Here is a 26,186-nt window from a genome sequence, read left to right on the forward strand (position 1 = left end):
GATCTCACTAACTGCTGAACCGATATGGTCCTAACTTGCAGTTAAGCTTCTCATAGGCCCATAAATAAATATATAACTATTTTTACCCCAAGGAAAAACATTACTCTTTTCTTGTATAATTAGAAATTTAAGGTGGAAAATTGACTAGTGCACCTAGAGGCTTCTAAGGTATAGCCGCTAGTCATATATAAAGATATAAAATATGTAAATGGAGGATTATAAAAACAATGAAATAATAAATATTGTAATATATTTTAGTTAAAATTAAGATAGCAATTTAACCTTTGGATGTGTAGGGTAGGCTTCCTGGAAAACTGTATGGATCTTCTTAATCAAAGGAATACTGAAAGCTGTTGCATGTGATAGAGTAGCTCCACTCATATCCTGAAACAATATGATATGCTGAATATAAGAAATTTTTTTACACTACGTAAACAATGTTTTCTTCTTTATTACCTAAGCATTAATTGGATCAATTGTGGTGACTAAACTAAATTTACAAGAATGAAAATATCTAAACTAACATTTTCCAGTAAGGGGGACATTGAATTGCAATTCAAAGTGGTGTGGTAGTGGGCAAGCTAAATCCTATTATAGGAAAGCTTTGCTTCTTTTAAATTATAACCAACGGTGTTTGTGAGATGGGTTTGAGATAATACAATGCAAAGGATAGGAATGTAGACCATTATTTGCTCACCTGCTAACGTGACAAGCCTAAAGCCTTTCTATAATTTGTATATAAATGTTGACATTATTATTGTAATCTTTAGTTAAATATATTTGCTGCCAGACAAACATCTGTCTTTGTTGCTGCCTTGGAAATTTGCCGTAGTCGCCGTCGCGGTCGAAGTCTTAGACTCCCGCTGAAGCAGGGTCCCGCAGTTGAGGCATCCTGCTATAGTGGTACCAGAGTTTTATAAACACCATCTTTCATTTGTTAGCATAAACTTCATTAAATCTTGATTTGGTAATTCAAACTGTCAGTGTCTAAACTAATAGCTTTAATGTTCAAAAGGGGTAGTTTTGTAATCATCATTGGGGATGTATGTAAATCTATCCTTAATTGTCTTATCCCTTAAGATCCCTGAAACTTACCTGAATGATGACAACACCTTTGAGTGCTGCCTGCATGTTTCCTTTCATAGCTGTTTCCATCACCATCAGATTTGTCTAACAAAGAACAATGATTACTGAAAAGAACTACTCTTCCCAAAAATATATATAAACAAGGATGACAACATCCATAAAAGCGAAGCACTGAAACGGTAGGACAAACGGACATGAACACTTATATATTGTCAGAACTGAATAATCAGAATATAAGAGTCGAAGCAAAATTGTAAGTAAATTTGTTGAAAAACTGCTTAATACAGGATAATGTATATGGACATACTTATATTTTAGGCATTGATTATAGAGTTGCTTCGGTTATAACATTATACTTTGTTGTCCCAGGAATCAACATACTAAAAGTCAGATCAATCGGATGATTAGATCACATAAAAATTTGTTGTTAAAAAAGTTAAAAAATCAACATGTTTAAAATGAACATACGGATATTCTTGTAATAATTATAGAATTGCTACGCTTTCTAAATCGTACCTAACTACTAAAGGAATCACCATGCAAAGTTTGAAATCGATAGGACAATTCTAATTATAGAAAAGCTTCGCTTTTAAAAACTATTTCAAAAGCTTTCAACTAATTTAATTTTCTAACATATATAGCTTTAGTCACTTTCGAAGAAAAGGTTAAGACATCAAAACATATTCTAAGGTCTAAGAGAAGTTATCTAAGTGCTGCCAGTTATATGTTTAATTGTTGGAATGATAGAATTATGTCAGAATTTTTAAAAATAGATTTATGATGAATAAGAATATTACCTTTAGCAAGTCATCAGGACTCATAGTTGCTGGATCAAAATTTCCAATTCTAAGTAAATTTTTAATGTGATAATAAAAATGGAAGACGAAGAAAGTCCCTCAAAAAATCAGCATGTTATGTCATAAAAACGAGGGATTATCCATCTCTATTTTATTGGTTTTCTTTCTCACCCCTCCTTTTCGCATCCCTCATTTTTATGACGTCATTGAGGTACTTTCTTCGTCTTCATAAAATGTATTAAATTTTCTAAAAATAAGTATGCTTAATTGTTTACAAAGATTTCCTTTTCTTTATTTTATTTCTTTGCTTATTTTTTTATTAGTTTTTGATATTTGAAATTAAGATGACTGGGTGTTTTTTGTTTTACCTGGATAGTATAGCAAATCTTCCATGTTTGTCATACCCTCTCAACGGGGTCATAATTCTAAAATAAAATTACCAATTAACTAAAGTTCATAACATGAGATTAATACTTACATTTGATTTTCATTGTCTTCATGGAATCGAAGAAATGTGTGCCTGTCAATTCTTTAAGTAGAAGAATATTTTCTTGCAAACATGATTTTCTCTGTTTCTATTATAGATAGACGTAATTTTTTTTGAGATTCCCTATACTAATGAACATCTAGTATATAGTATACTGTTGGTCATGCTTAAAATGACACAATATATTTTGTTATTTTGATCAATTTACGTCTGCTATTTAACTTAATTTGACTGTTTTGTTGGGTATTTATGAATTATGTCATACATAGTATGTTTTTAGGTGGAGTTTTAGGATTTAATATTTGTATATTTATTCAGATATATTATTTTTAAAGCTGAAATGCAACTATGCACGGCTGGTTTTTTATTAAATGAATAAGTTAGGGTACAATGTTTGGCACTTTCGATATAAGTAAATGATAATAACAAAGCCACAGAATACGATAATACCTTCAGAAAAATCGATAAAAATAGTTTTCATACTAAATTTAGGTTTTTTATATTTTTTTCTAAAATGTCATGACAGAAGATGCAAAATGTCGTCTTAGTTTTTTGAAAGGATTAATCTTCTCTGAAATCTAAATTATCAAAATATTTTTTTTGGTAAATGATTATACGATATATGTCAAACATTTTATCAGAAAGAAATATTTAAAATTGTGAAGTAGAAACCTGAATAATTTTTCTTGTGGAAATAGTTTTCTGCAAATGTTGATAAACATATGTCTGCTAGCATTAAGATGTTTGTACTGCCAATACACGTTGGGTTTTATTTAAAGAATTTCTTTAACATGTTTTTTTTTTACATTGTATACCAATAACGCAATATTTGCTATCAGAAAACCCCCGACTAAGACTCGCCTACGACCCGATCTTTTAGGATTGCTTTGTAATTTACATTTTTGAAAGTCTTTCAACAGTATACACAGCAAATTCTCTCTTTTTTAACTAACTTTCCGAATAATATACCTAAAGCATTTAAATTGACAAATACTATGCTTATATTTTTACCATTCAAGTTTATTTAATATTCTAATAAATAGCGCAACCCTCCAAGTTTATGACTACTTTTCATGAACATATGATCTAAAGAATAAGCTCTGACGCAATGTCATATAAGGATATTATAATACTCATTAAAAAAATTGTTATTTTTGCATATATGTTACATTTTACAGTGTTTTGTGGCTCAAAAGAAAGACAATTAAAAATTATTTCATATTATATAGTTTAAATTACATAAGATAACCTAGAAATAGTAAAAAATTCCCTTTCTTTTTTTGTCGCAAAAGAGAATTCAACAAAGATTTTCATTAAAAAACACCTTAGTGTAAAAATTAAAAAGTTTAAACATGGTCACAAAAAGATTCAATTAGTTTATTAAATGTTTCATTTTCAGCAAATGACGATTAATCTCTATTACAAAGAATAAAGTGTAAAAAGATATTCTCGTTTTAATTTTAAGCAACTTAAAATGCATTTTAATAGGGTGAAGCGGGGCATTACCGGTAATTTTTTCGGTTTTTTGAAAAAAAAATGGGGTAAATATTAATATTTTTAAATGGGACCAAGACCATTAGAAAGCTTACGGAAAGGACTATCAGGTCCTAATAGGACGTTATCCTAGGACTTTTAGAAGTTTGTCATAATTGGACTCAAAGAAATTACCGATAAATGCCCCACGGTGGGGCATTGTGGGTAACGTCTTTTTAACCTAAAAAAAATCGATGAAAAACGGCCAAACGGCCAGTCAAACATAAATAATCATAATTAGTATAGGTTATAGGGATTATCCACAAAAATTTTTATAAAGATCGGACTATTCCTTCTAATTCAAAAATTATTTTTTTTAAAAGACGAGAAATTTCGATTTTTTTTCCACAAAAATTTTCTTAAAAAATAAAATTTAAATTTTTTTATATAAAAAAACCTGTTCTATTCATTTTTTGGCCTAATTCTTAAAAAGCCCATATTGAATTTTAGATTTTACCAAAGAAAACCTGAAAATTGATCTTAAAAATTGAATTTGAAGTTTTTTTCGACGTTACCGAAAAATACCCCGCGCGAACTTTGGTCATTTTTGAAAAAAATATCAACTCTACATTTAAGCTCTCAACGGATTTGGAAAGAGCGGGCAATTCTTAGTTCAAAAGGTTTTTACGGATCAGTTCTAGGTCTTACCAATTTTTGTTTAGGTCGATCTTTATACACCTAGGTGAAAAAAATTTTGAAAAAAAAAAATTTTCGTCCAACTTTGAGACCCAAAAAGTACCCTTAAAATTCACCTCACAAAAATTTCATTTTATACTTTTTTGTAGGCAATTTAATAAGGAACAAATTTGGTTTTATGTTTTTTTCTGTCAGTCGATTAGAACATGGAGATAAATGTCATTTTCTGAAGGTGGGTAAAAAATTACCGGTAATGCCCCTTACCGGTTAATGCCCCGCTTGACCCTACCTTTTAATGATTTATTTTTTAAAACATCATTTTATAAAATGTCATTGATTTTTAAAGTTATATATTAGAATGTTTTTAAATTTTGTTAACATTTTGTATTAAATGTAGAAAATTGGTAATTCTAAACATTCAAAAAATGATTTTATTAAATTTTCATCACTTAAATTGCATGTTTGATGAAATTTTCAACTGATAATTCAAGAAAAATCGTTTAAGTTTTATTATATTTTACTTTGAAATGTTAAAAAAATATATTATTGTCAAAAATGTGGAAGTTATACTTTCCTCAAAAAAAGACCTAAAACATGCAAATTAACACGTGTAATGAGATTTTTTTTCTTTCAGGTTTAATTTAGGGTAATTATTGATATTTTTTGTAAAAAGGATTTTATATAAAAAGTTTTAAAACTCAAGTTATGTAGTGGTTCTAAAAAAGGTTGCGAATTTATGCAATTTTCTTGCAAAAAAATTTTTCTAGGATTTTAAAAATAGCAAAGGGTGTTATTAGACGTACTTACAGATACAATTGCTAAGTCATTTTGGCCAAACACTAAAATAAAGTTTTGACATCTGAGCGTCCAAGCGTGTATGAGAAGGAAAAATAAAAGCAGTAATTTTCTGCTCATACTTTTCTGAACTGTATATGTGCAAAAGTTAATTTACTAGTGAAAATAAAAAAAGTAAAAGTACTTTCAATTAGAATTGATGTAGGTGAAATGAGTATATTCATTCAACTCATCTCACCACGGACAAAGGAATAGATTGGATATTATAGGGGTTTATCATATGCATTTAACAAAAAATATTTTATCATTTCTTTTAAAATTACTACTTACTAGAATCTAAGGGCTCAGTATTCGTAGGACTAGGGAGTAGTCTATAAAATAGCCAATAAACTATTCAAGACTTTATTTTAAAGAGAAGATACCCAAAAATCCATCCTGATAACTGTTTTAAAGTTTTCCTAAAATGGATAACTAAATCGTTTCATTGGTCAGCTAGATTTAAACATACAAACATACAAAAAACTTGCTACTAAAGTACCATAAGCTGCGCCTCTAGCATCTTCCTAAATGCATATATATCTATTTACAATACTTTTAGTTTTTAGACCAAACATAGTAAATGTGTTTTATATCTATTTCTCTATTCCTTAAAACCTGATACCATCCATATATAGACAACAGGCTTATTCCCTTAAAGTTCCTTGTTAAGCACAGAACCCCCCCCCCCCACTCTTATTTAAAAAATCCATTGAAAATAAGGAAAAGTGAAGTTTTTCGTTTGTTTGTGTATTGCTTTAGGTCAGCTTACGTTAGGTTATATTTGGTATTGCTTAGCCATAAAAGGGTTAGGCATAGAAATAAATCATCTAACCCCCTCTTATATTATATGTTTATAAGGGGGGGGGGGAGTTTTTCATGCATTTTAAGAGCAAGCATCAAGTATATTAAGCCATTCAAAGTTAGAGTGAGAAATGCATCGCATCCTTCCAGCACCTTGCTCCATGGAGCAAGGAACAAGCAGCAATAACAATGGAAGCACTTAAATTTAAAACTTTGGAGACCAGTGTAATTTATACTCCCCTCCCACCTTAGGAATAAAAGCAACACTGACACAAAGACTGACGAACGTAATGATTATAGAATAGCGGCGCTTTTAATTTTTACAGTTATCTATTCCCAGGAATCGAGGCCACATTTGACTTTAAATTACATGTTTTGTTTCATTTTTTTCTGCTTAAAATTTGGGGACTTTTATTGAATTTTGATTTAACACATAGTTTCAATCTTCAGAAGGGAATTTTGTTTATCAAAATTGGAGATTTATATAAATTTATCATAATTTATTTTATCCCTAGTCCCTGATACACGTGTTAATATATAAATAGAAAAAAAATCTTATCATATTATTTAATTATCTTTAACCTTTGTAGATTTACACTGCTATGCGATGGCTTGAAAACTTTTGAAACTTTTAGTAAATCTTGATTGGATAATAATCAAAGTAATCAAATATTATAATCTATATAACGGGTAATTTTGTTTATTATAAATTGGGGTGATAATGTGAAATTATATTTGTAGTTACTGACATATCTGTGTTACTAAAAATATAAGTAATAGGTATATTACTATTGGGTACTACACTAACGCAGGAAGGTAAGGAACATTGGACTGGAAATTACACTGATAACCAAATTTTTATGATCCCATTATAATATTTCTGCTTCAAAACTTTAATACCTTTGATTGGTTCCAAATTACTGGTATAATCTAAGCTTTATAAAACCATTATAATCAATCTACCAAGTAAATTTTGTTTATCGTCATTGGGGAAGTATATCAATTTATCGTTCATTGTCTTATCCCTTAAGATCCCAGGTAATAACTACAAGAAGGTGATAATTAGATTATGATGATAGATATTTACATTATGCAATATTCATATTTTCATAATGTAAGTACAACAATATACAATGGACTAGCTATGTTACATATTATGTCATTTTCTATTTTGGAGAATAGTGGTTATTTGCCAATTATATAAGTTATTAAAAAAAAGATTTTTCCTGTATGGCTTCGAAACCGATAAAAATCCGGTGGATTAGAACTTGTCTTCAGCCATACAAAAAATCATGTATAGCATAGTATTACAGATCATTTTCTATAAAAATCATGAAGTCCCGAGGTAACAAAATTGGTTTTGTTCTTAATATTTTTCTTTTAAATAACTGCGAAAAGCTGTCTATAATACGATGCGATAAATTCGTATGAATGAAGGATGAACAGAGAAAAACTTCTTAAACAATCTTTTTAAAATAAAGATTGACTTAGTTAAAACCACTAGTGGCTAGAGACGAAGTTAGAAGAAAAAGTTGCAACTGTTGGAAGGCTAACGTGAGTTAAAATTGATTGATACATTAATAGTTTTGCATTGGCATATAGGGAAAAGCCAAAACAAAATACAAAAAGTATAAACATCATAACATCTAAAAAATCTAAACAAATTACAATGGGAAGCTCCTTTGATAATTATTTTAAAAGAAAAATAAAGTGTAAACTATACTGATAATCTCAAATTCAAATTATCTTGTCTATTATTGGCGAAGCTCCTTAACAAGGGTTTATTGGAGATCGTCTGTATGTTAGTAATGAACACGAAGTCAAATTCTTATAATGTAACATAAAAAGGATTTAAACTCATTTATCAGAAATATTCAAAATTAAATAAATGGATGTTATTGTCCTTGTTGGCCAAAATTGCTAAGCTGAACAAGGAAAATGTGGAATTATTTTTTTGATTAGCGTAGCAAGTCATAAATAATATAAATATGTAGGTAAAGATACAGGGTGTCTAACAAATAGTTTGTGATTACCATTGCAAGTCAAAAATTGTGTAACTATGTATGTAAAGATAGAGGATGTCTTACAAATATTAAGGTAAAGATACAGGGTGTCTAACAAATCATATTTAATTACCATAGCAAGTTATAAATACTGTATTTATATAGGTAAAGCTACAAGGTGTCTAACAAATTATTCCTGATAAGCAATGCAAGTCATTAATACATAGTATAACTATATAGGTAAAGCTACAGGATGTCTAACAAATAATTTCAGATTGTCATTGCAAGTAATAAATAGTGTATCTATATAGGTATAGATACAGGGTGTCTAAAAAATCTTATTATCATTGCAATTCATAAAAATTGTAACTATATAGGTAAAAATACAGGGTGTCTAAAAAATAATTACTTATTAGCATAATGTCATAAATATTGTTACAATGCAGATACAGGGTGTCTAAAAATAATTTCTGATTAGCATTGAAAGTAATGAATAGTGTAATAATGTAAGTAAAGTTACTGGGTGTCTAACAAAAAATTGCAAGTAATGAAATGTGTAACTATATAGGTAAAGATACAAGGTGTTTAAAAAAAATTTCTATTAAAATTGCAAGTAAAAAAGATATGTAGCTATGTAGGTAAATAAATATAAGGTGTTTAACAAATTTTCTAATATATTTAACCATATCCCTAAATACACTCTATTCTATTTTGAGACATCCTGTCATATCGTGCAAATGTTTATAGATAGATATAAAGATGGGTGCCAAAAAAAGATATACATATATGGCACTGTTTATGAGCTACAAGTAGTTTACTTTATGTAATAGTACAGTACACTACAAATCTTTAGATACTAAAGTACAAATATATATGAATGACGAAGTTTTACCTAAATTAATTTTGTATTTAATAAAATAAAATATTTTTTTTGTATTCATTCGAATCTGGTGGATAAGAACCGGTTCTCATCCATACGAAAAAAATTTGTCTGTCATCGTATTATATCCGCGGAAAGCTGTTTATAATACGATGCGAGAAATAACTAGTATCTGGCAAAAGATGTTCAAATAGCTGTAGAAATGGTGTTAGGCTTTTTAAAAAAAATAATATCTTAGGAAAATGTCCTTCTTCTAATAAAGATCCTCTAGATGCTAGGGGCTAAACCACTAGTTAAGTAAAAACAATATAGTTTACATGTAATATGTATGTTATGAATAAGAAAGCTATATTATAGGTATATAATAGGTGTATCTAAATGAGATATTATCTCTGCATTAAATAATGTACAGGAATATCAAGGGATAAGACAATTGACGATAAATTGATGTACATTCCCAATGATAATAAACAAAATTATTAAAATTATTGGTAAAATAGTTTTGAAACTAAAGGTTGTAGAGACCAATCAAGTATCCAAAGTTTTTAAGCTAACATGTTTTAAAAACTTTGGGTACCAATTTAATTTACAGTCAAATGCCTCCCCCCTCCCTGGTAATGTATATCCTTCCAACGCCTTTCCATAATTTAGTAAATTGTATTTTTATACACTGTATAACACATATAACACAAGAGATAATCCATTATAGTAATGGATGTAGGCAGTAGCGCGGTAAAAAAAATTTTCATATGTCAGTTTGGTGCTTTCCCTCAAAGAGCCTGTTGAACACTCATATTCCTCCCCCCTTCAATATTTTTGAAATATAGAAAATAAACGGGGAAGGGTTAGTTTAGTTTTCCTATGCATAATAACTCAAGTGGGCCTTAACCCTGCGTGGCCTATATCTTTGATGCCCTAACCTTTCGGGACTACCAAGTAACCAATATATACTACAATAACCAGACCTAAAATAAAAAAAACTAACAAACGAAAAACAATTACAACCACTAAATTAATTGATTTCAATATAAGAGGAAGGTTTTTTTTCTGCTCAACTAGGCGCTTAGAGGGAAATCGCAGAATAAATTTGTACGTTTTAAAATTTTGAGAAAGTCTAATATATAACCTGTAGATAAATTGTATTTTTTTGTTTTATATGTTAAACATTGATATTTTAACTAATGAATATATAACATTGGGTTCAGATGCGTGCTTAAGGAGGGTGTATCCGACCCCCCCCCCCCTGGCAAAATCTCATTTCCCCGGAAAGGACAGACAAAGTGAATTATAGAGTAGATTCGCTACTAAAAGTACAATAAAGCTGCAGTTGATATAATAAGAATATATTTCTTGTGCTGTGAGAACCTTTTCCCTCGGGGGGACTAAAATTTATTTCTGTCATTAGCCTAATTGTCATTGCACCAGGGAGGGAGGGGATATTGAACTATCAATTACACTGGTACCCAAAGTTTTATAACCATATTTATCTTATTGCTTGCTTTAAAACTTTGGGTACTTTGATTACTGAATTTAGATAGGTTGGTTCCAAACTAGCAGTGTCCAAAATTTTCAACAAATAAATTTCATCAACCAAAAGGGTAATTTTGTTCATCATTTTTGAGAATTACATAAACTTATTGTCTCTTGTCTTATCCCTTTAGATCCCTGCATTGCACTTAAGTTATTATATTATGTAAGTCAGGTATACGTAGGAATACAAAGATAGGACAATGGTAATAAATAACCTTCTTTCTTTATAAAAAATGTAAGTTTCTTATCCAGCCCATATAGAACCTTTTGTATATTAAATAGTATTGTCTATTTAATTTCAATAGACAGACAGACAGACGGAAGGCTAGACATGATAATTTATAGAGTTGCTATGATTAAAAAAATAATTCACCCTAAACCTAGATTCTCAAGAAGACTGGGTAGTAGCTAAAAGACAGACAGACGGACGACTAGAAGAAGCAACTTATAGAGTTGAATCCAGAACCTTCTGATATTAAGTATCAAGGCTTCCAATTTTATAAACAAATGGACGAACAGTCAAAGTATTTCACAGAGTTGTACGCTCCAAGAATAAGAACCTTCTGTTTATTGGGTAATATGGTATTAAAATTGATAAAGACAAACATACAGACAGATGGCATTACAAAGTGATATATAGAATTGCTACGCTCTAAAAAATAACTCACCCCGCATTTATAACCTTCTGTATATTGGGTAGAAAGAGGTCCCAATATGTACTGACAGACAGACGGACATACAGACAAAGAAAATCATAGAGTAAATCCGCTGTGTAAAAATAACTTACCCCACAACTAGAGCCTTCTGTATTGGGTATCATTGTATACTTATTTCCAATAGACAGACTGACGGCTACACATAACATTTTATAGAGTTGCTACGCTTTAAAAAACTTACCCCGCATCCATAACCTTCTGTACATTGGGCAGCATAGGGTCCCAGTTTATACAGACAGACAGATGGACAGAAGGATGGACAGAGAGGTAGACAGACAGACAGACGGACAGACTAACGGACAGACAGACGGACAGGCAGACGGACAGACAGATGGACATACAGACGGACAGACAGACGGACAGACAGACGGACAGACAGACAGACGGACAGACAGACGGACAGACAGACGGACAGACAGACGGACAGACAGACGGACAGACAGACGGACAGACATATGGACAGACAGACGGACAGACAGACGGAGAGACAGACAGACAGACGGACATACAGACGGACATACAGACGGACAGACAGACGGACAGATGACAGACGGACTGAGTAAATCCGAAGTGAACAAATAACTTACCCAGCATCCATAACCTTCTGAATATTCGGCAGCATTGGATCCCAGTTTCCAAACCATTCCCGCGCTGTGCCTCGCACTGTGTAGTGGAAATCTATCTTCTCCTAAAGTAACAGAGATTTTAAGGGATAAGACAATGGACGATAATTTGAATTACAGCCCCCAGCCCCCAATAACGATAAACAATATTAAGAAGCTTTACTGTTAAGGAAACCCCTGTCAGTTCAGCAGACAGACAGGTGTCTCAATAAACAGGGATCTATGCTCTATAGTGATAAGAAAATGGCTAATAAATTGATGTGTGTCTCCAATAGTGATACACAAAATTAACCTTCTGTAGAATACAATCAGCTGTTGATACGTTTAAAAACTCAACTTAATGAACCAAACTATCAAAATTCAATAAAAGAACCCAAAGTTGTTAAACCAACGAATAACGTTATAATAAAACTTTTAATTGGGTCTTGTGTAACAAACAGTCAGGGGCGTCCAAGCTTTTTTTTTTGGGGGGGGGGGGTAAAATGGCAAATTCCCCCCCCCTCAAAATTTTTACCCCGGGGGTAAAATTAGATTGGGGGGGGGGGAATTACTTCCCCTAAAATCTAATGGCATGGGTTAATATACCCCCGGGGTAAAATTTTTTTGGGGGGGTAATTTAAATTTTATTAAATATTTAGTATTAAAATGCTCGCAAAGCGCGCAAAATTTTTTTGGGTAGAGATTTTTTATTTTTTTGGGGGGTATTTACCCCCCAAATTGTTGTTAGGGGTAAATTTTAAATGGAAGGGAGGGTAATCCCCATTTTACCCCCCCCCCCCTCCTTGGACGTCTATGACAAAAGCCCATTGTTTACTTCCTTCCTGCATAATAAGAGTAATCTTCTTTTAAAAAGAGTTACTATAGTATAATTTTTTTTATATTTTTTCTGATTTGTTAATCTTCGTTTTTATTTATAGTGTCATCCTTGTTTGTCATGTAATGTTTTTAAAAAATATTTTGCAAACCTAAATGGTTACAAAAGCATTATTTAAGATTTACAAAATAAAGTTATGAAATGGACAATGAAAATATGGATCAGGTGGAATTTACGAAAAATCGCCCCCCCCCCTTCCCCCAAGAATCAACGCATAAATAAAAAATATGGGGGGGGGGGGATATTTCTTTCATTTGTGTTTTATTTTAGGTCAGATTAGGTTATAATGGGTTCAGTGTGGGTTTGGCATTAAGATGAAATTACCCTCACTCATATTTAAAAATTTAGAAGGGTTTCTGTGCTCTTTACACACTTAGAGGCGAAGCACCGGATAAACCGATAATACCAATTACGATAAACAACATTACAGCTTATTCCTTCCCTCCCATTGAAAAAAAGAGGGTTGCTTCGTGATATTGCAAACTTTATCCTAAAGTTTTCCAGCTAAAACTGAACGTAAGCGGACAAAAAGTTTTCAATGGTTGAATAGGTTTAAGATTTTATATAAATGTGGTTAACTTGCAGACTATTTTAATTTTATGTACATTGTAAACTAATTGTTAAATGTTTAAGACTAAAATATAAGCTTTTTATATAGGCGATCCCCGCTGGAACCAATATGGATCTCCTTTACAGTTAAGATTCTTAAAGGTCTGGGTTGGTGTTTAAATCTATTTGGTTATGGTACCTCCAAGAGAAATCTTACTCAACAATCCATTCCCCCCCTCCCCCCACAATTTTCTTTTTAAAATTTGAGGGTCAATATTTTCCCATTCTTTCCTTAAGTGCCCATGAATGCCTCTGTGGGCGTTACCACTAGTTAGAACAATAACATTTAATCTATTACAACTTTCTGAAATGACTATACATATGTTTGACACTGAATATAATAACTCTTTATCAGTAATGACAGATTATTCAGTATTAAAAGTTTTAAGATTAACTATAATACAGAAGAAATTTTCGTTTATTAAATTGTACTAAAAAACAAAAAGCTTGTAAGATCAACATTCAACATAAATGTATTCTTTATATGAAAAATAAAGATGTATGTGCAGTTTTGTCGTGTATTATAAAGCTTTTATTCTAAATCTTGCTTAAGTCTTCAAATAGGTCTTTGTATGGTTTTAAGCTATTTCTGCCCTTCCCTTTCTTTTTTAATCTTTTTAGTTGCCATAAAAAAAGAGTTGGGGGTGGACTGACAAACTAACTGACGGATGGACGGACAAACATAGCGTCTTATAGAAGGATTATTTATCGCAAAGTATTATAAACAGCTTTCCGCGAATATCAAAATGAAAAATTATAATAAAATAAATAAAATTATATCGCAACAGATTTATCATTTTAAAACAAAAAGATTTGGACCAGCAAAACTGTTATTAATTTTAAGATTTTTAAAAAAATATTCGTTGAAAATTTTCTGCAATTCGATGCTATAAATGATTTTTCCGTTAAGGCTGTAAACCGGTTCTAATCCAGCGGATATTAATTGATTTGGAAGCCATACTGTAAATAAATACTCCAGTCACCTTAGTTCTTTCCAAGCTGTACTTACAACCACGAAGGAAAACCTTCAGAAATACTTCATCTAAAATCAAAATTTACTGATTAAACAAAGTTAAACCAATTTTTTTAAGGAAGTAATCCTGAATCCTGGTATAAAAGGTTGTCTATATGTGTGTCTGTCAGGTTTATATCTACAGTAAAGCATCGTGTAGGTCTTTGGAAAATTTAGAGAAATTGCCCTAAGAAAAAAAATCATTATAATACAAATTTGTTTTTCTTTTACATTTTAATACTAAAATTGTTGAGGAGTGTCGATTACCCCACTTCCCTCTCACTCAAGTAACCCTTTAGAGCCGCGGCCATTTGTAAACAGTAAAAGTAAAATATTAATTGAATGAAACAAACAATTTAACTTTAATATTCTTGAAAATTTGTCTGTAATACGATGCTTTACATGATTTTATAGTATGGCAGAGAACCGGTTCTAATTCAGCGGATAATAGTGGGTTCCTATGCAATACTGGATATTATTGTTAAATACCTTTTCTGATATTCTGTAAATGAGGACTTTTCTTGATCCAGTCTTCAAGGTGTTTGATGTCTTTCTAAAGTAAAAACATTTAGCCATCCAAGCTATCAGTGTCAAAGCTTTTCAACCAACAGTTTACATATAAAAAGGGACAATTTTGTTTATCATTACATTGGGTTGTACATTAATTCATCGTCCATTGTCTTATCCCTTAAGAGTCTTCGTTAATTGTAGGGAGAATCTTCTCCAAGACTTTATCCTTAAATTAAATGTAAGGGATGCGTGTTTATGTATATCTTCGGGGCTATTAACTCCACCCTGCCAAGAGAAATTTACCATGAAAAAAATACCCCAAACTTTAAATTATACCAACAGCCTCCTTCGTTACCAAAAATCTATCTTGCTCGTTCAACCCCAATCCAAATAAAACGGCCAGAAACTAAAGACGTACATACCTAATTTATAGAGTAGCCGTGCTACTAAATTAAAACAAGAACAAAATACCTGCACAGCTTTAGAATCTTCTCCAAACTCTTCTGTAGGAATCTTTTCCAATTCCTCGGGGCTTAATTGATTTACCATTCCAACCATTTTTAATCAATAATGCTTTTCTTCAAAAACAAATTTTATACTCAAAAAAGTACATATTTCTATAGGTTAAATTGGTCTTGCAATCAAAGGTGTGTCAATCAAAATAGGTCTACATAAGACAATAAAAAACTAGTATGTGTTTTATCAAAAAATGTTGGTAAGCCTAATTCTATATTCGTAATTCTATTTTATATTCTATTACATAGTTTAAACCATAGTAAAAAAATTTGCATACCTAATTGTAATATGAATTTTGTGAAAAGTTTTAAATGAACCAATTGAGTTCTGTAATGAAAGAGGCTTTAATTACATACTGGGATGGATTTAGGCTGTTTGTTTCAAAATTAAATAGTTATAGACTATTCATATTCCCTCTTTCTCCTTTCAAAAACAACTAGTTAATAATATTAAGACAACATTTTTTAACTTATCGAATTTTGTTTCCTTCATTAAATAACTACTTACGATAACTATCAAGCATTACATTAAATTACATTAAATATAATTAATTAATATTTGATCTTAGAATAACCACAATTTATTGATATTCAATATACAAGTTATCAAATAATAATTATTAAAAAGTGATCACTTATTATGCAATATTCTAATTATTAGTGTACAAACGATTATCATATTGGAGTACAACAATTGTTCTAATGTGAAAAGTATATTTGAACTGTCCTTCTCTATATCTCCTTACAAGGAGCGTAGCAATTTTATAATCATTTTTATTTCATAATAGTAACTCGAAAATAAAGTGGGTGTGTTTTTTTCATATACCTAACCCCTGCGGTGCTAACATATATTCTACATAATCTAACCTAACCTAAATAAAAAAACGAAACCCTGCCGCCCCCCTTTTGCCTTTAATTAATTTTAAATAATAACCTTAGACTAAAAAGTGCGATATTTTACCAGAATGTATTCTTTAAGTCTTGTTAATAAGGCAAACAAAACATTAAAAGATAAGAAATAATTTTTATAATATGTGTAATTACAAATAATTTTATCATTATAAGCACGTCCTTTGTAATAATATTTCTGGAATTATAAGCTATGTAAAGCACTATCTAACAGAAAACCCATCCTGTTATTGCACAACTTTTGTCTGTAAGTCCTAACTATACTTGATAATTTGGAGAATTAGGGGAAAATGTTTCTCTAAAGTGCCTACTCGAGCTCAGATCCCCCCTCCCCCTTCTTATTATAAGATAAATAAAAAATAATGTTGAGGTTAATTTCTATTTTATTGGATATACTTTGGGTCAGGTTATAATGGGTAGCGAATTGTCCTACAGGTATAGGCTCCCCATGGTTAGGGCCTCCATTTGAATTAATCATCGATAGGCACCTTGAGAGAAAGCAGCAATAAAGTTCTGTCCTAACTGCTTACTAAACTAATATTTTCCTTATAAACTAAATCTAACTATATAAAACACTAGCGGCTTCGCCCCTAGCCGCTAGGGGCTTTGTCCCAAGAGGTAATTAAATATTTTTTTTTTTTTAAATTAAGTATTTCTGGTGCTAACATTTATTTTGAAGTCACTGCCTAAAAACATTTTTTTGGAGGAGGGGGGGGAGAAAATTTTCATTATTGGGAGGGTTGGGGGTGTCGCACCCCCAAGAAAATAGCTTAAAACCACCACAGGACCAATAGGTATATACCCTGAAGACGGACAGACATCATTCTACTTTGTATTATAGATAAAAATATATAAAAATATAAAAAATCTTGATGTGTTTTCTTAAAGTCTAATGTCACTTATGTAAAAAATAAAAGTAAATTTTCCAAAATAACTTTGTAAACTAAACAAGAATGTTGTTTTGTCAAAATAAAGTTGACTGTGCAAAAATTTCTTAGAGAAAAGTTTATGAGCGAAGCTTCTCTATAATTGGTTTGTGTTGGACGATGGATAATAGAGAGACGTTAGGGGGGGGGGGGGCAATGGACTGTAATTTACACAGTTACCTAAAGATTTTTAACTTATTTATCTTGGTCGTTGATATGATTATCCTTTTTCTAATTTGTAATAATAATTCCTAGGACAACAAAGTACAAAATTATAAGCAAGGCATCTCTACAATCCAATCCTAAAAATGAAAGTATGCCCGTTTACTGTATCCTGAATTTACGCAAGTTTTCAAAAAATTTATGTTCAATTTTGTTTATACTTACAAATTAATGTTCTGCTTATTAAGTTTGAACACTCTACAAGAGTTCGTTTGTACTTCCTTCTGATTTTAGAGCTTCGATTTTATGGATATTGTCATTCTTGTTAATTTAAAATTTAATTATTGCATACATTGATAACATTGTTTTTGTTTTATAATAGTGTTTTATTTCTAAACCGCTTGATTAAGTAAATCAATAAAATTATAACGAAAATATCCACATAGACTTAGAACTTAGTGGATAAGACAATGGGCGTTTGATATATGTTGATCCCCAATGATGATTGACAAAATTAACTCTTCTGTAGATGAAAATGATTGGTTAAAAAAATTGACAGATATAAAAAACAAGTAATTATGACAACGAATGGGGACAAATAAAATTCACAGGCCATTGTCACCTCCCTTTTTTTATTTTAATGACAATGGTCCAAACAGCAAGGATGTTCGAGTCTTGGTTAGGTAACACCCTGGTAGGGAGGGCACATTGGACTGTAAATAATATTGGTATCCAAAGTTTTTTTAATCCCGTTATCTTTTTCGTTGGCTCAAAAATTTAGTAGTGTCCAAACATACCAACCAGGAATATCCATTTATTAAGGGGGTAATTTTGTTAATCATCATCTTAGATGTAACCAAATGTTTTATCCCTCAAAGTCTTTGAATAACACCACAAAGAGCAGAAATAAAAAAGGTTCAAATTTCTTTGTAGCATTTCAAATTCAGTATGAAATTTATTGTTAAAATTTTACTTCCGAAATTCTTAGATAATAAATCTTAAGTCCATTATATGGAACAAGCAAAAAGAATAAGAGAAGATTATATATATATATATATATATATATATATATATATATATATGGAACAAGCAAAAAGAATAAGAGAAGATTTTGAGATTATGTTTTAACAAATCAGCTGAAGCATAAAAAGTTTTTTTTATAGAAAGTAGTAAGGTTTAATTGTTAAGATATCTACATATCAGTTTTTATTAAACTGATAAGTTCTTTTTAATTTTATCCATTGATGGTTTTAGGCTATTTTACAGCCACCTGACCCCTTCACTAGATGCTATATTCTTCTTAACTGTAATGTTTTCACTCTTTCCTACATGACCGACTAAAAGTCACCAAAGTGAAAAATGATGACATTAAGATTTAGACTTAGTTTCACACTCAATCTCTGGGAAATAAAAATTGAATTTCCTTCTAAAATGTTAATGTTTTGATTTCTTACAGTTTAAAAATTGCATGGGGGAAGGTTTTTGGTTCGAATTTCGGCTAAGAACTTTGAAGGTTGTACCTATTGCTGCTATGTCAGATGCGTAATATTAATACTTTGAGTGGGGTAGATGGCTTGGCCCAAATTGGCCCCACTCATTTCCGTTGAAATGTTGGAGGTACCATTCATAAAAAAATGATAAAAAAATATTATTAGAAGCTTCACTAAAAGGAAAGACATATCAATTTAGCGATTTTCAAGATCTTTTGTTACAAACAGGCAGACAAACACGCAAACATTCTGCCTCTATGAATGGTGATGGAAATGATTATGCAAAACCAATTAACCCCTATGTTGTTTACCATCCTTATTATGTACCACTCATTTGTTTCTTAAGTTGACATCAAGTGCAACTTTGGCAATCAAATAGAATAATGGATATATTATTACTTGGATGTAGCACTATGTACTTTAATAAAGCGATACTAGCAGCTGGCTAAAATATAGATACATCCCCTTTATCCCATCCCCTTTCCTTCTACTGGATGAACGAATTTACCAATAAAATAGATCCTTGTTAGTAGCTTAAATTCACGACAAATTTTCCCCTGTCAATATATCCATGTATATTCTATTTCCATTAATAGAATAAACAAGGATGACAACATCCATAAGTAGCGAAGCTCAAAAACTATAAATAGACAACTGGAAATGATCTATAGAGTATGTAATAAAAAACTTCAATAACAAAAATCACGAAACCTTTTAAAATGTATATTGTATAATGTTTTTTTGAAGCATTAAGCTAATAAGAAAAAACGTTAATATCTAAAATTCGATTTAGCACCCCAAAAAAAAGTAAGTCTTTAAAAAACTTGGTCAAAATATGAAGAATGTTGACTTAATTAATCACTAAAAAATCCAACCGTTTATCTTGAACAGGAGTTGAAAAAATCACAAAAACTTGAAAAACTAGGAATCGATCTAGCACCCTAACCAATAAAGGTATCTTCATAAAAATAGGTGGAATTATATATAAAGTAAACTTGTTCAATCCCTGAAAATTTCAACTGTCTATCTTGTATAGGGATTGAAAAAATCATGAAAACTTAAAAATCTAGGAATCGATCTAGCACCCCAACCAATAAAGGCATCTAAATAAAACTTAATCGAAATCTAAATTTATTCAATCCCTGAAAATTCCAGTCATTTATCTTGAACAGGAATCGAGAAAATTACAAAAACGTAAAAATCTAGGAATCGATCTAGCACCCCAATTAACAGACAGACGGACAAAACAATGTATAGATTAGATGGGCATATGTCATATGAATCTTCACTAAAAATTTCAGCTGTCTATCTTGAATAGGAGCCGAGAAAATCACGTTTCCCCCATAGCGTTACGGACTGACTGACGGACGGACGGACGGACGGACATAGTGAATTATAGAGTAGCTTCGCTACTAATAAGGAAATTATAGGAAGAGGATGTTTGTCTGTCTCTCTCTCTCCCTCTGTGTACAGATAGATCTCGCTAACCGCTGAACTGATATGGTTTTCCGTTACATATAGGTCTAGGGAAGGTTCTTAACTGTTGTGGGAAAAGGATCATGAAAATTAGTCTTCTTTTAAGGTTGCCAATATGGACCTCATTTAATCAACTGATCGTTGTCCAGTAGGAGAAGAATGGATGGGGTAAAAAGGGGGCCGGGTGAGTATCTGTATTTTAGCCAACTGCGAATATCACTTCATTAGCATACATGAAAATCTGGTGCAACATCCAAGTACTAATGTATCGATTAATAGAGAAAAAAAAAGAAATTTTGTACATTACCTGCGCCTAAAACAAAATAATAATCCTTAAATAAAAGTAAGGATGTCTTTGAGTCTGTCTATCTGTGTGTACCAAAGGTTCTTGCTAACCGCTAAAACGATATGGTTCTCCTTTACATAGGTCCAGGGAAGTTCAATCAGAAATCACCCCTAAAAAAAGATGAACAATAAAGAGTTGAGAAGAGGATCAACTGCCATAGAGAATTGAAATTTAATTTTCTTATTCTATTTTTTGTAGATAATAAATGTCTATTAGGCTCAAAGCTAAGAGTATTACTTTTTTAATTTTATTTTTAATTTTGGTTAATTTTTTTGGGTGGGGAGTTCGGTAATTTTTTTCTAGGGGCGATTTTTCTTGGGAGGGTGGTGGTACCTTCCACAAAAATAGTTATAAACCTTTCCAGGACCTATGAGAGGCCACCCTTTGAGAGAACCATATCAGTTCAATGGTTAGATAGATCCTTAGGTACAAACATACAGACAGACAAACAGAATAAAGTGTACACAAAGGGAGAAGATAACCAAATTACAATGGTAAATGACCTTATCACTCCAAATTTTAAATTTTTGGCCAAATAATAGAGATTTTCATGATTTTAACATAGAAATAATGCAAGAACTGCTAACTTGGAATAATATAACAAAAGTTAATACATGAAGCAATGATAAAAAAAGTCAGCAGAAATGTCATTCTTGCCCAATATCGCCAAAAAATCAGGTTATTTAAAATCGATATTTTTAAAAATAACAAAACACGAGACACTCCAAAAAAGTTAATTTTCTTCTAAAGACATAAAACAGGAAAGAGTGTTTTGAATAAATTTCTTGTCTGGAAAAGTCAAATAAAAATTATTTGTTTTACATTAACTTAAACATTAAGGCACACTCTCATACATGAAATTATTTTTAAAAAAACAAGCTTATCATTACAAAAAATCCAGAGATGGTCAAGGAAACAAGTTTCCTCATTTAGGAGGTAGAGACAGCACCAGCAATGGAATACTTTGATGTGAATCAAGGAACCATCTCTACAATACTTGGGACCAATAGGCCTACAAGTGTCCCTAGAGGCCTCTAGTCGAGGGGGGAGTCGAATGTAATAACCAAATTCCTTATTAAAAAAAATTTGGGAGGGAGGACATTCTTTTTTGTTTTTTAATTTTTAATTTTTTTTGGCAAGGGGTATTTTTTCTAGGGACGATTTCTCTTGGGAGGGTGGTGGTACCCTCCCCTAAAATAGTTATAAACATTCCCGGGACCTATGAGAAGCTATCCAATCGGTTCAGCGGTTAGCGAGATCCTTCTGTACAGACAGACACACAGACAAACACATATCCTGTTACTTTATTATAAGAATATTGTGGTAGCGGCCGCAGTTATCAGCCGTTACTGAGTTCGGATATTACGGCGGTGTGAACAGACGTAGACAAGCGTTACTATAGAGGAGCTGTGCTTCTCTATGTTTCACCAACAACAGCTGGAATATCAGTTAAGATGTGGATTTATTAAAGGTTCACAAAGTAATAACTATAATACAACAAAATGCTAAATACATGGATTGGAATAATTAATAATCAAAATCAGAGGTTAAATATATCTGTACAACAACAATAATTGGCAAAAGTTATCCCCCATCCCCGAAAGGGGTGGGGAATGGTAAGATAAATCAGATTAAACACAATAGGGTTGTCAAGCTATAAATACTTTACTACATGGGGGGGTTTGATGGCCCCACCTCCTCCTAAGGGGAGATCACTAGGACCGCCCTTAAGTTGGAAGCAAAGCTACCCTACAATTAGCGGCATTGGGTGGCGAATACCACAATATCATTGTGTGTTTTTACTTGTAACCATAGGAACCTAGCAACACCAACATTGTAAAATGCAAACAGAGCAATTCCAAGTAATTCAGCACTTTATATTAAAAGAGAATCAATAAAGAACAAACAGAGCTACAAAAATATATTTTTTGAGTTATTTAACTTGAAACATTGTGGCGTGAACATTGTTTCAATAAACAGTACAGCACAAGGACAAAGTCGTCACAGACATCTCCATATCATGCCTGTTCTGTCAGTAATAGGACTGATACTCTGGATTCTTTTACAATTGATACCATGTGTGATTGTTGTAGAATATTATATCCAGCTACAAATTCGGATTCAATATGGAGGTACAATTATCTTGATGGTTTGCTTTTTTAAAACTAATGATAATATTTTATTCTCCAATTTATAATGAGTTGATATTTGAATTCTTACTCATTTTATATTGTATGAGACTAAATTTCATAATATAAATTCCAAATTGTCGATGGATATGTGCTTTCTCCTAAGCTATGGGGGTATCAGGCAGCACCAAATAAACATTATTATTTATTAGTATGACTGTAAAAAAAACAGGCTTTCATTGGAGAAAAAAAATCAGCACAGAACACTTTTGTGAATGACATGACAGGGATATAGTTTGTCCATAATAAAACTCTTTTCATATTTTGAAGGGAGGGGGGAAAGGAATTCATGATTTAAGGTCATTTATTAACATTAACATTAATTTATTGAATAATTGCAGATTTAAATTTGGACTTTTTTTAACTATACACCTTTCAGTAAGGCTGCAGTTTTAGAGATATTTAAAAACATCTGAAACATTTTTTTTACTTTCTATATAGTGTATATTTATTTAGGCTTATTGTTTACTGTGGTAATTGGACTTATTTCTTTATCTGCTATCTACAATGTATCTGCTAGCATTACCATCTATATAGCAAAGAAAAATTATGGATTATATATTTCGAAATTGATTCAAGCTCCTTATTTTCCTTGGACACTTATACTGCTTGCTCTATCAGTTTTGGTGAGGACTACATTTATTGGAATAGTAAGTTATGAATATGCAACAACATATATCTTGGTCCTTTACACAACTTCAGACCTGCTTTACGGAATTGGAACTATATTTAGCGCATTTATGATTGGAATGATGACAAACAATATCACAACTGAAACAAAGAACTGTAAAAACAACAAAGATATCAACAAGCTAACTTTCGACTACTATAATCTTGTGGATGCACTTGGACCTCATTTACTCTCAATCTTATCAGTTGCAGTATTGAGAATAACGCTTTCAATATATGGTAGTGTAAAGTTCACTGGCTGTTCAGGAATGGAAGATTACCTTTCTACTGTTTGCTTGATCGGCATACTGTTTGTAGATGTTCAGGTGATTTTGTTCTACTGCTGTACTTTGCATCACTGTAATGCTACTTTTAAAAGTGTGGCTGGCCAATTGAGGTAAATATGATTCTAATTGATTTTTTTATTTGGTTGCAGTCAAATATCTGCTTTCTGTCTAGTCATTCAAAAAGATTTTTTGGTGTTACCTAATAGGTATAAAGGATCTATCAAATATATGAAAGTTTATATGGTAGTTTATAATGTTGATGTAAAAAAATCACGGGCCGACACTGCGTCACAACTAAAGACGTTAACAATGGTTCCTACTGCTCCTATGTCAGGTGCGCAACATAAATAGTAAGAGGGGAGGGAATGCCTTGGCCCATAAACAGGCGCAACTCACTACCATTCACAGTTAGGACTTCTCAGACAAAGGTCGTGCAATCAAAGGGTAGGTTGTCCAATGGATGTTACTTAACCTTATATCCTTATATCCCATTACCCGTGGATGATGCTCTGGATTCTCTAGATAATCACTTAAATCGAAGGAGAATCCCGCCCTTACGATGTAATGGTTATCAATGTTAATGGGTGTATTTCAGGGATCGGAAGCCTCACGTAAGCCGCGCATAAGCCTCAGTTTTAAACCTGCTTGTGAGCAGAAAAAAGTGCCGTTTTATACATCCAGCTGAATTTTATAGTGATAAAATCACGATTTCACTGAGGCTTACGCGCGGCTTACGTGAGGCTTCCGATCCCTGGTGTATTTAACCTCAAATCAACACTAGAAATGATTCTTAATAAGGATGACAAAATTCTTAATAAGGATGAGAAAATCCATAAAAGCGATACACTGAAACGGTAGGACAAATGGACATTAACACTTGTATATAAACAGAACTAAATAATCAGAATATAAATGTATAATAAGAGTCGAATCAAAATTGTAAGTAAATTTGTTGAAAAACTTTTGCACCACGTCGTCTTCCTGTGACGTCATATTCTCCATCTCTTTTTTAGGGATTTTCTTTCCCACTTCTCCTCTCATCTCCCTCATTTTATGACGTCTTAGGAAGACGACGTGGTGCAAAAGTTATATATTTTGGGCTTCGTCTTTCAAAAATACATAAGATTATTTCACGTGAATAAAAATTGATTTCAGGAACCAACTCATAGATGAGAGATTGCAGGATTATATTCTAGAAACAAGGCTTATAATTGAGAACATTGAAGCGGCACCTCAATTCACAGCTATGGACTTTTTTGAAGTAAACAAAAGTACCATTTCTACTATACTTGGAATTGTAGCAACGTACAGTGTTGTCCTGTTACAAAGTGCATCTTGTTAGGATATTAATGTATATTGTTAAGCTAGTCCTGTCTTTTCTAATGTTGCGTCAAAAAATATTCTTGAAAAATATTTTTTTGAAAGCATTTAAATAGTGTGCACTAGCACATTATTTAGGCTTCTATTTGATGCAAATCTGATAATTATATTTAGATAGTTAATAAGATACATCACCGTTTTTGGGGTTTCATATATTTTTTTAAAATATCAAATTAGTTAAAGTAATAGTAATCATAGTACCTCCTTTTCCTTCTTTATTTGTCTTAGTTTTTGATTTCAAAAAGTCTTAATCAATTGTTTGTAAATAATGTTTTGCCTCTCCACCTGGGTACACAAATACCCTTGGTATTTTTAGAAAATGCAAGTCATTGATTGGAAGCATTTAATCAATTGATAAATATCTATTCAAATGCATTAAATGTGTTAAAGGAAGGAAATGAATAGTTATGTATCACATCGTATTGGTATTATAAACAGCTTTCTGCGGATATTAAAATAAAAATTAAAAGATTAAAACCAATTTTGTCAGCCCGAAGGAACTTATGACCTGGGTTAACAAATAAATTTTTTTTTCGTGGAATACCTGTAATACGATGGCATACCTGACTTTTCAGTATGGCTGAGAACCGTTTCTAATCCAGTGGATATTATCGATTCTGAAGCCGTGAGACAATAGACATATGTACAGACAGACTGCCTTACAGATAAAAAGAGAAACTTGGTGTGAAGAAAAGCCTCATGATGGTGTGGTATCCGCCGAGGATAAATGGCAGACACCGGAGTTCAATTAGATTACGGCAGTGTGACAGACGTGGACACCTTACTATAGAGAAGCTACGCTTCTCTAGCTTTCACTAGATAATGATCAACATCTATTTTCAGTTGTCACTTTATTGAAGGTTTAAAAGATACTGAAGCTATATACAACAAACAATAATTACATGG

The 26,186-nt window shown here is 31.7% G+C and overlaps 1 protein-coding gene across 5 annotated transcripts in view; it reads right to left on the reverse strand.

Moving 5' to 3' along the window:
• Nucleotides 1-15,515, reverse strand: part of LOC145326001 (retinol-binding protein pinta-like) — a 28,197-nt gene extending 12,682 nt beyond the window's left edge. For 4 of the 5 annotated variants that reach the window (XM_080169109.1, XM_080169100.1, XM_080169074.1 and 1 more), the window contains exons 1-8: nt 15,403-15,515; nt 14,911-14,974; nt 14,393-14,451; nt 11,891-11,991; nt 2,252-2,308; nt 1,884-1,932; nt 1,096-1,170; nt 283-384 (exon numbers count right to left, since the gene is read on the reverse strand). In XM_080169109.1, the coding sequence (XP_080025235.1) occupies nt 283-384; nt 1,096-1,170; nt 1,884-1,932; nt 2,252-2,308; nt 11,891-11,991; nt 14,393-14,451; nt 14,911-14,974; nt 15,403-15,489 (594 nt within the window). In that variant the 5' untranslated portion in view covers nt 15,490-15,515. Of the gene's footprint in view, nt 1-282; nt 385-1,095; nt 1,171-1,883; nt 1,933-2,251; nt 2,309-11,484; nt 11,524-11,890; nt 11,992-14,392; nt 14,452-14,910; nt 14,975-15,402 lie in introns of all 5 variants that reach the window. The other variant, XM_080169082.1, reaches the window with a different exon arrangement.
• Nucleotides 15,516-26,186: the final 10,671 nt, after the last annotated feature.

The sequence above is a fragment of the Acartia tonsa genome, chromosome 1, assembly GCF_053477335.1.
Source record: "Acartia tonsa isolate MP-2025a chromosome 1, ASM5347733v1, whole genome shotgun sequence".
In the NCBI taxonomy this organism is placed as follows: domain Eukaryota; kingdom Metazoa; phylum Arthropoda; class Copepoda; order Calanoida; family Acartiidae; genus Acartia; species Acartia tonsa.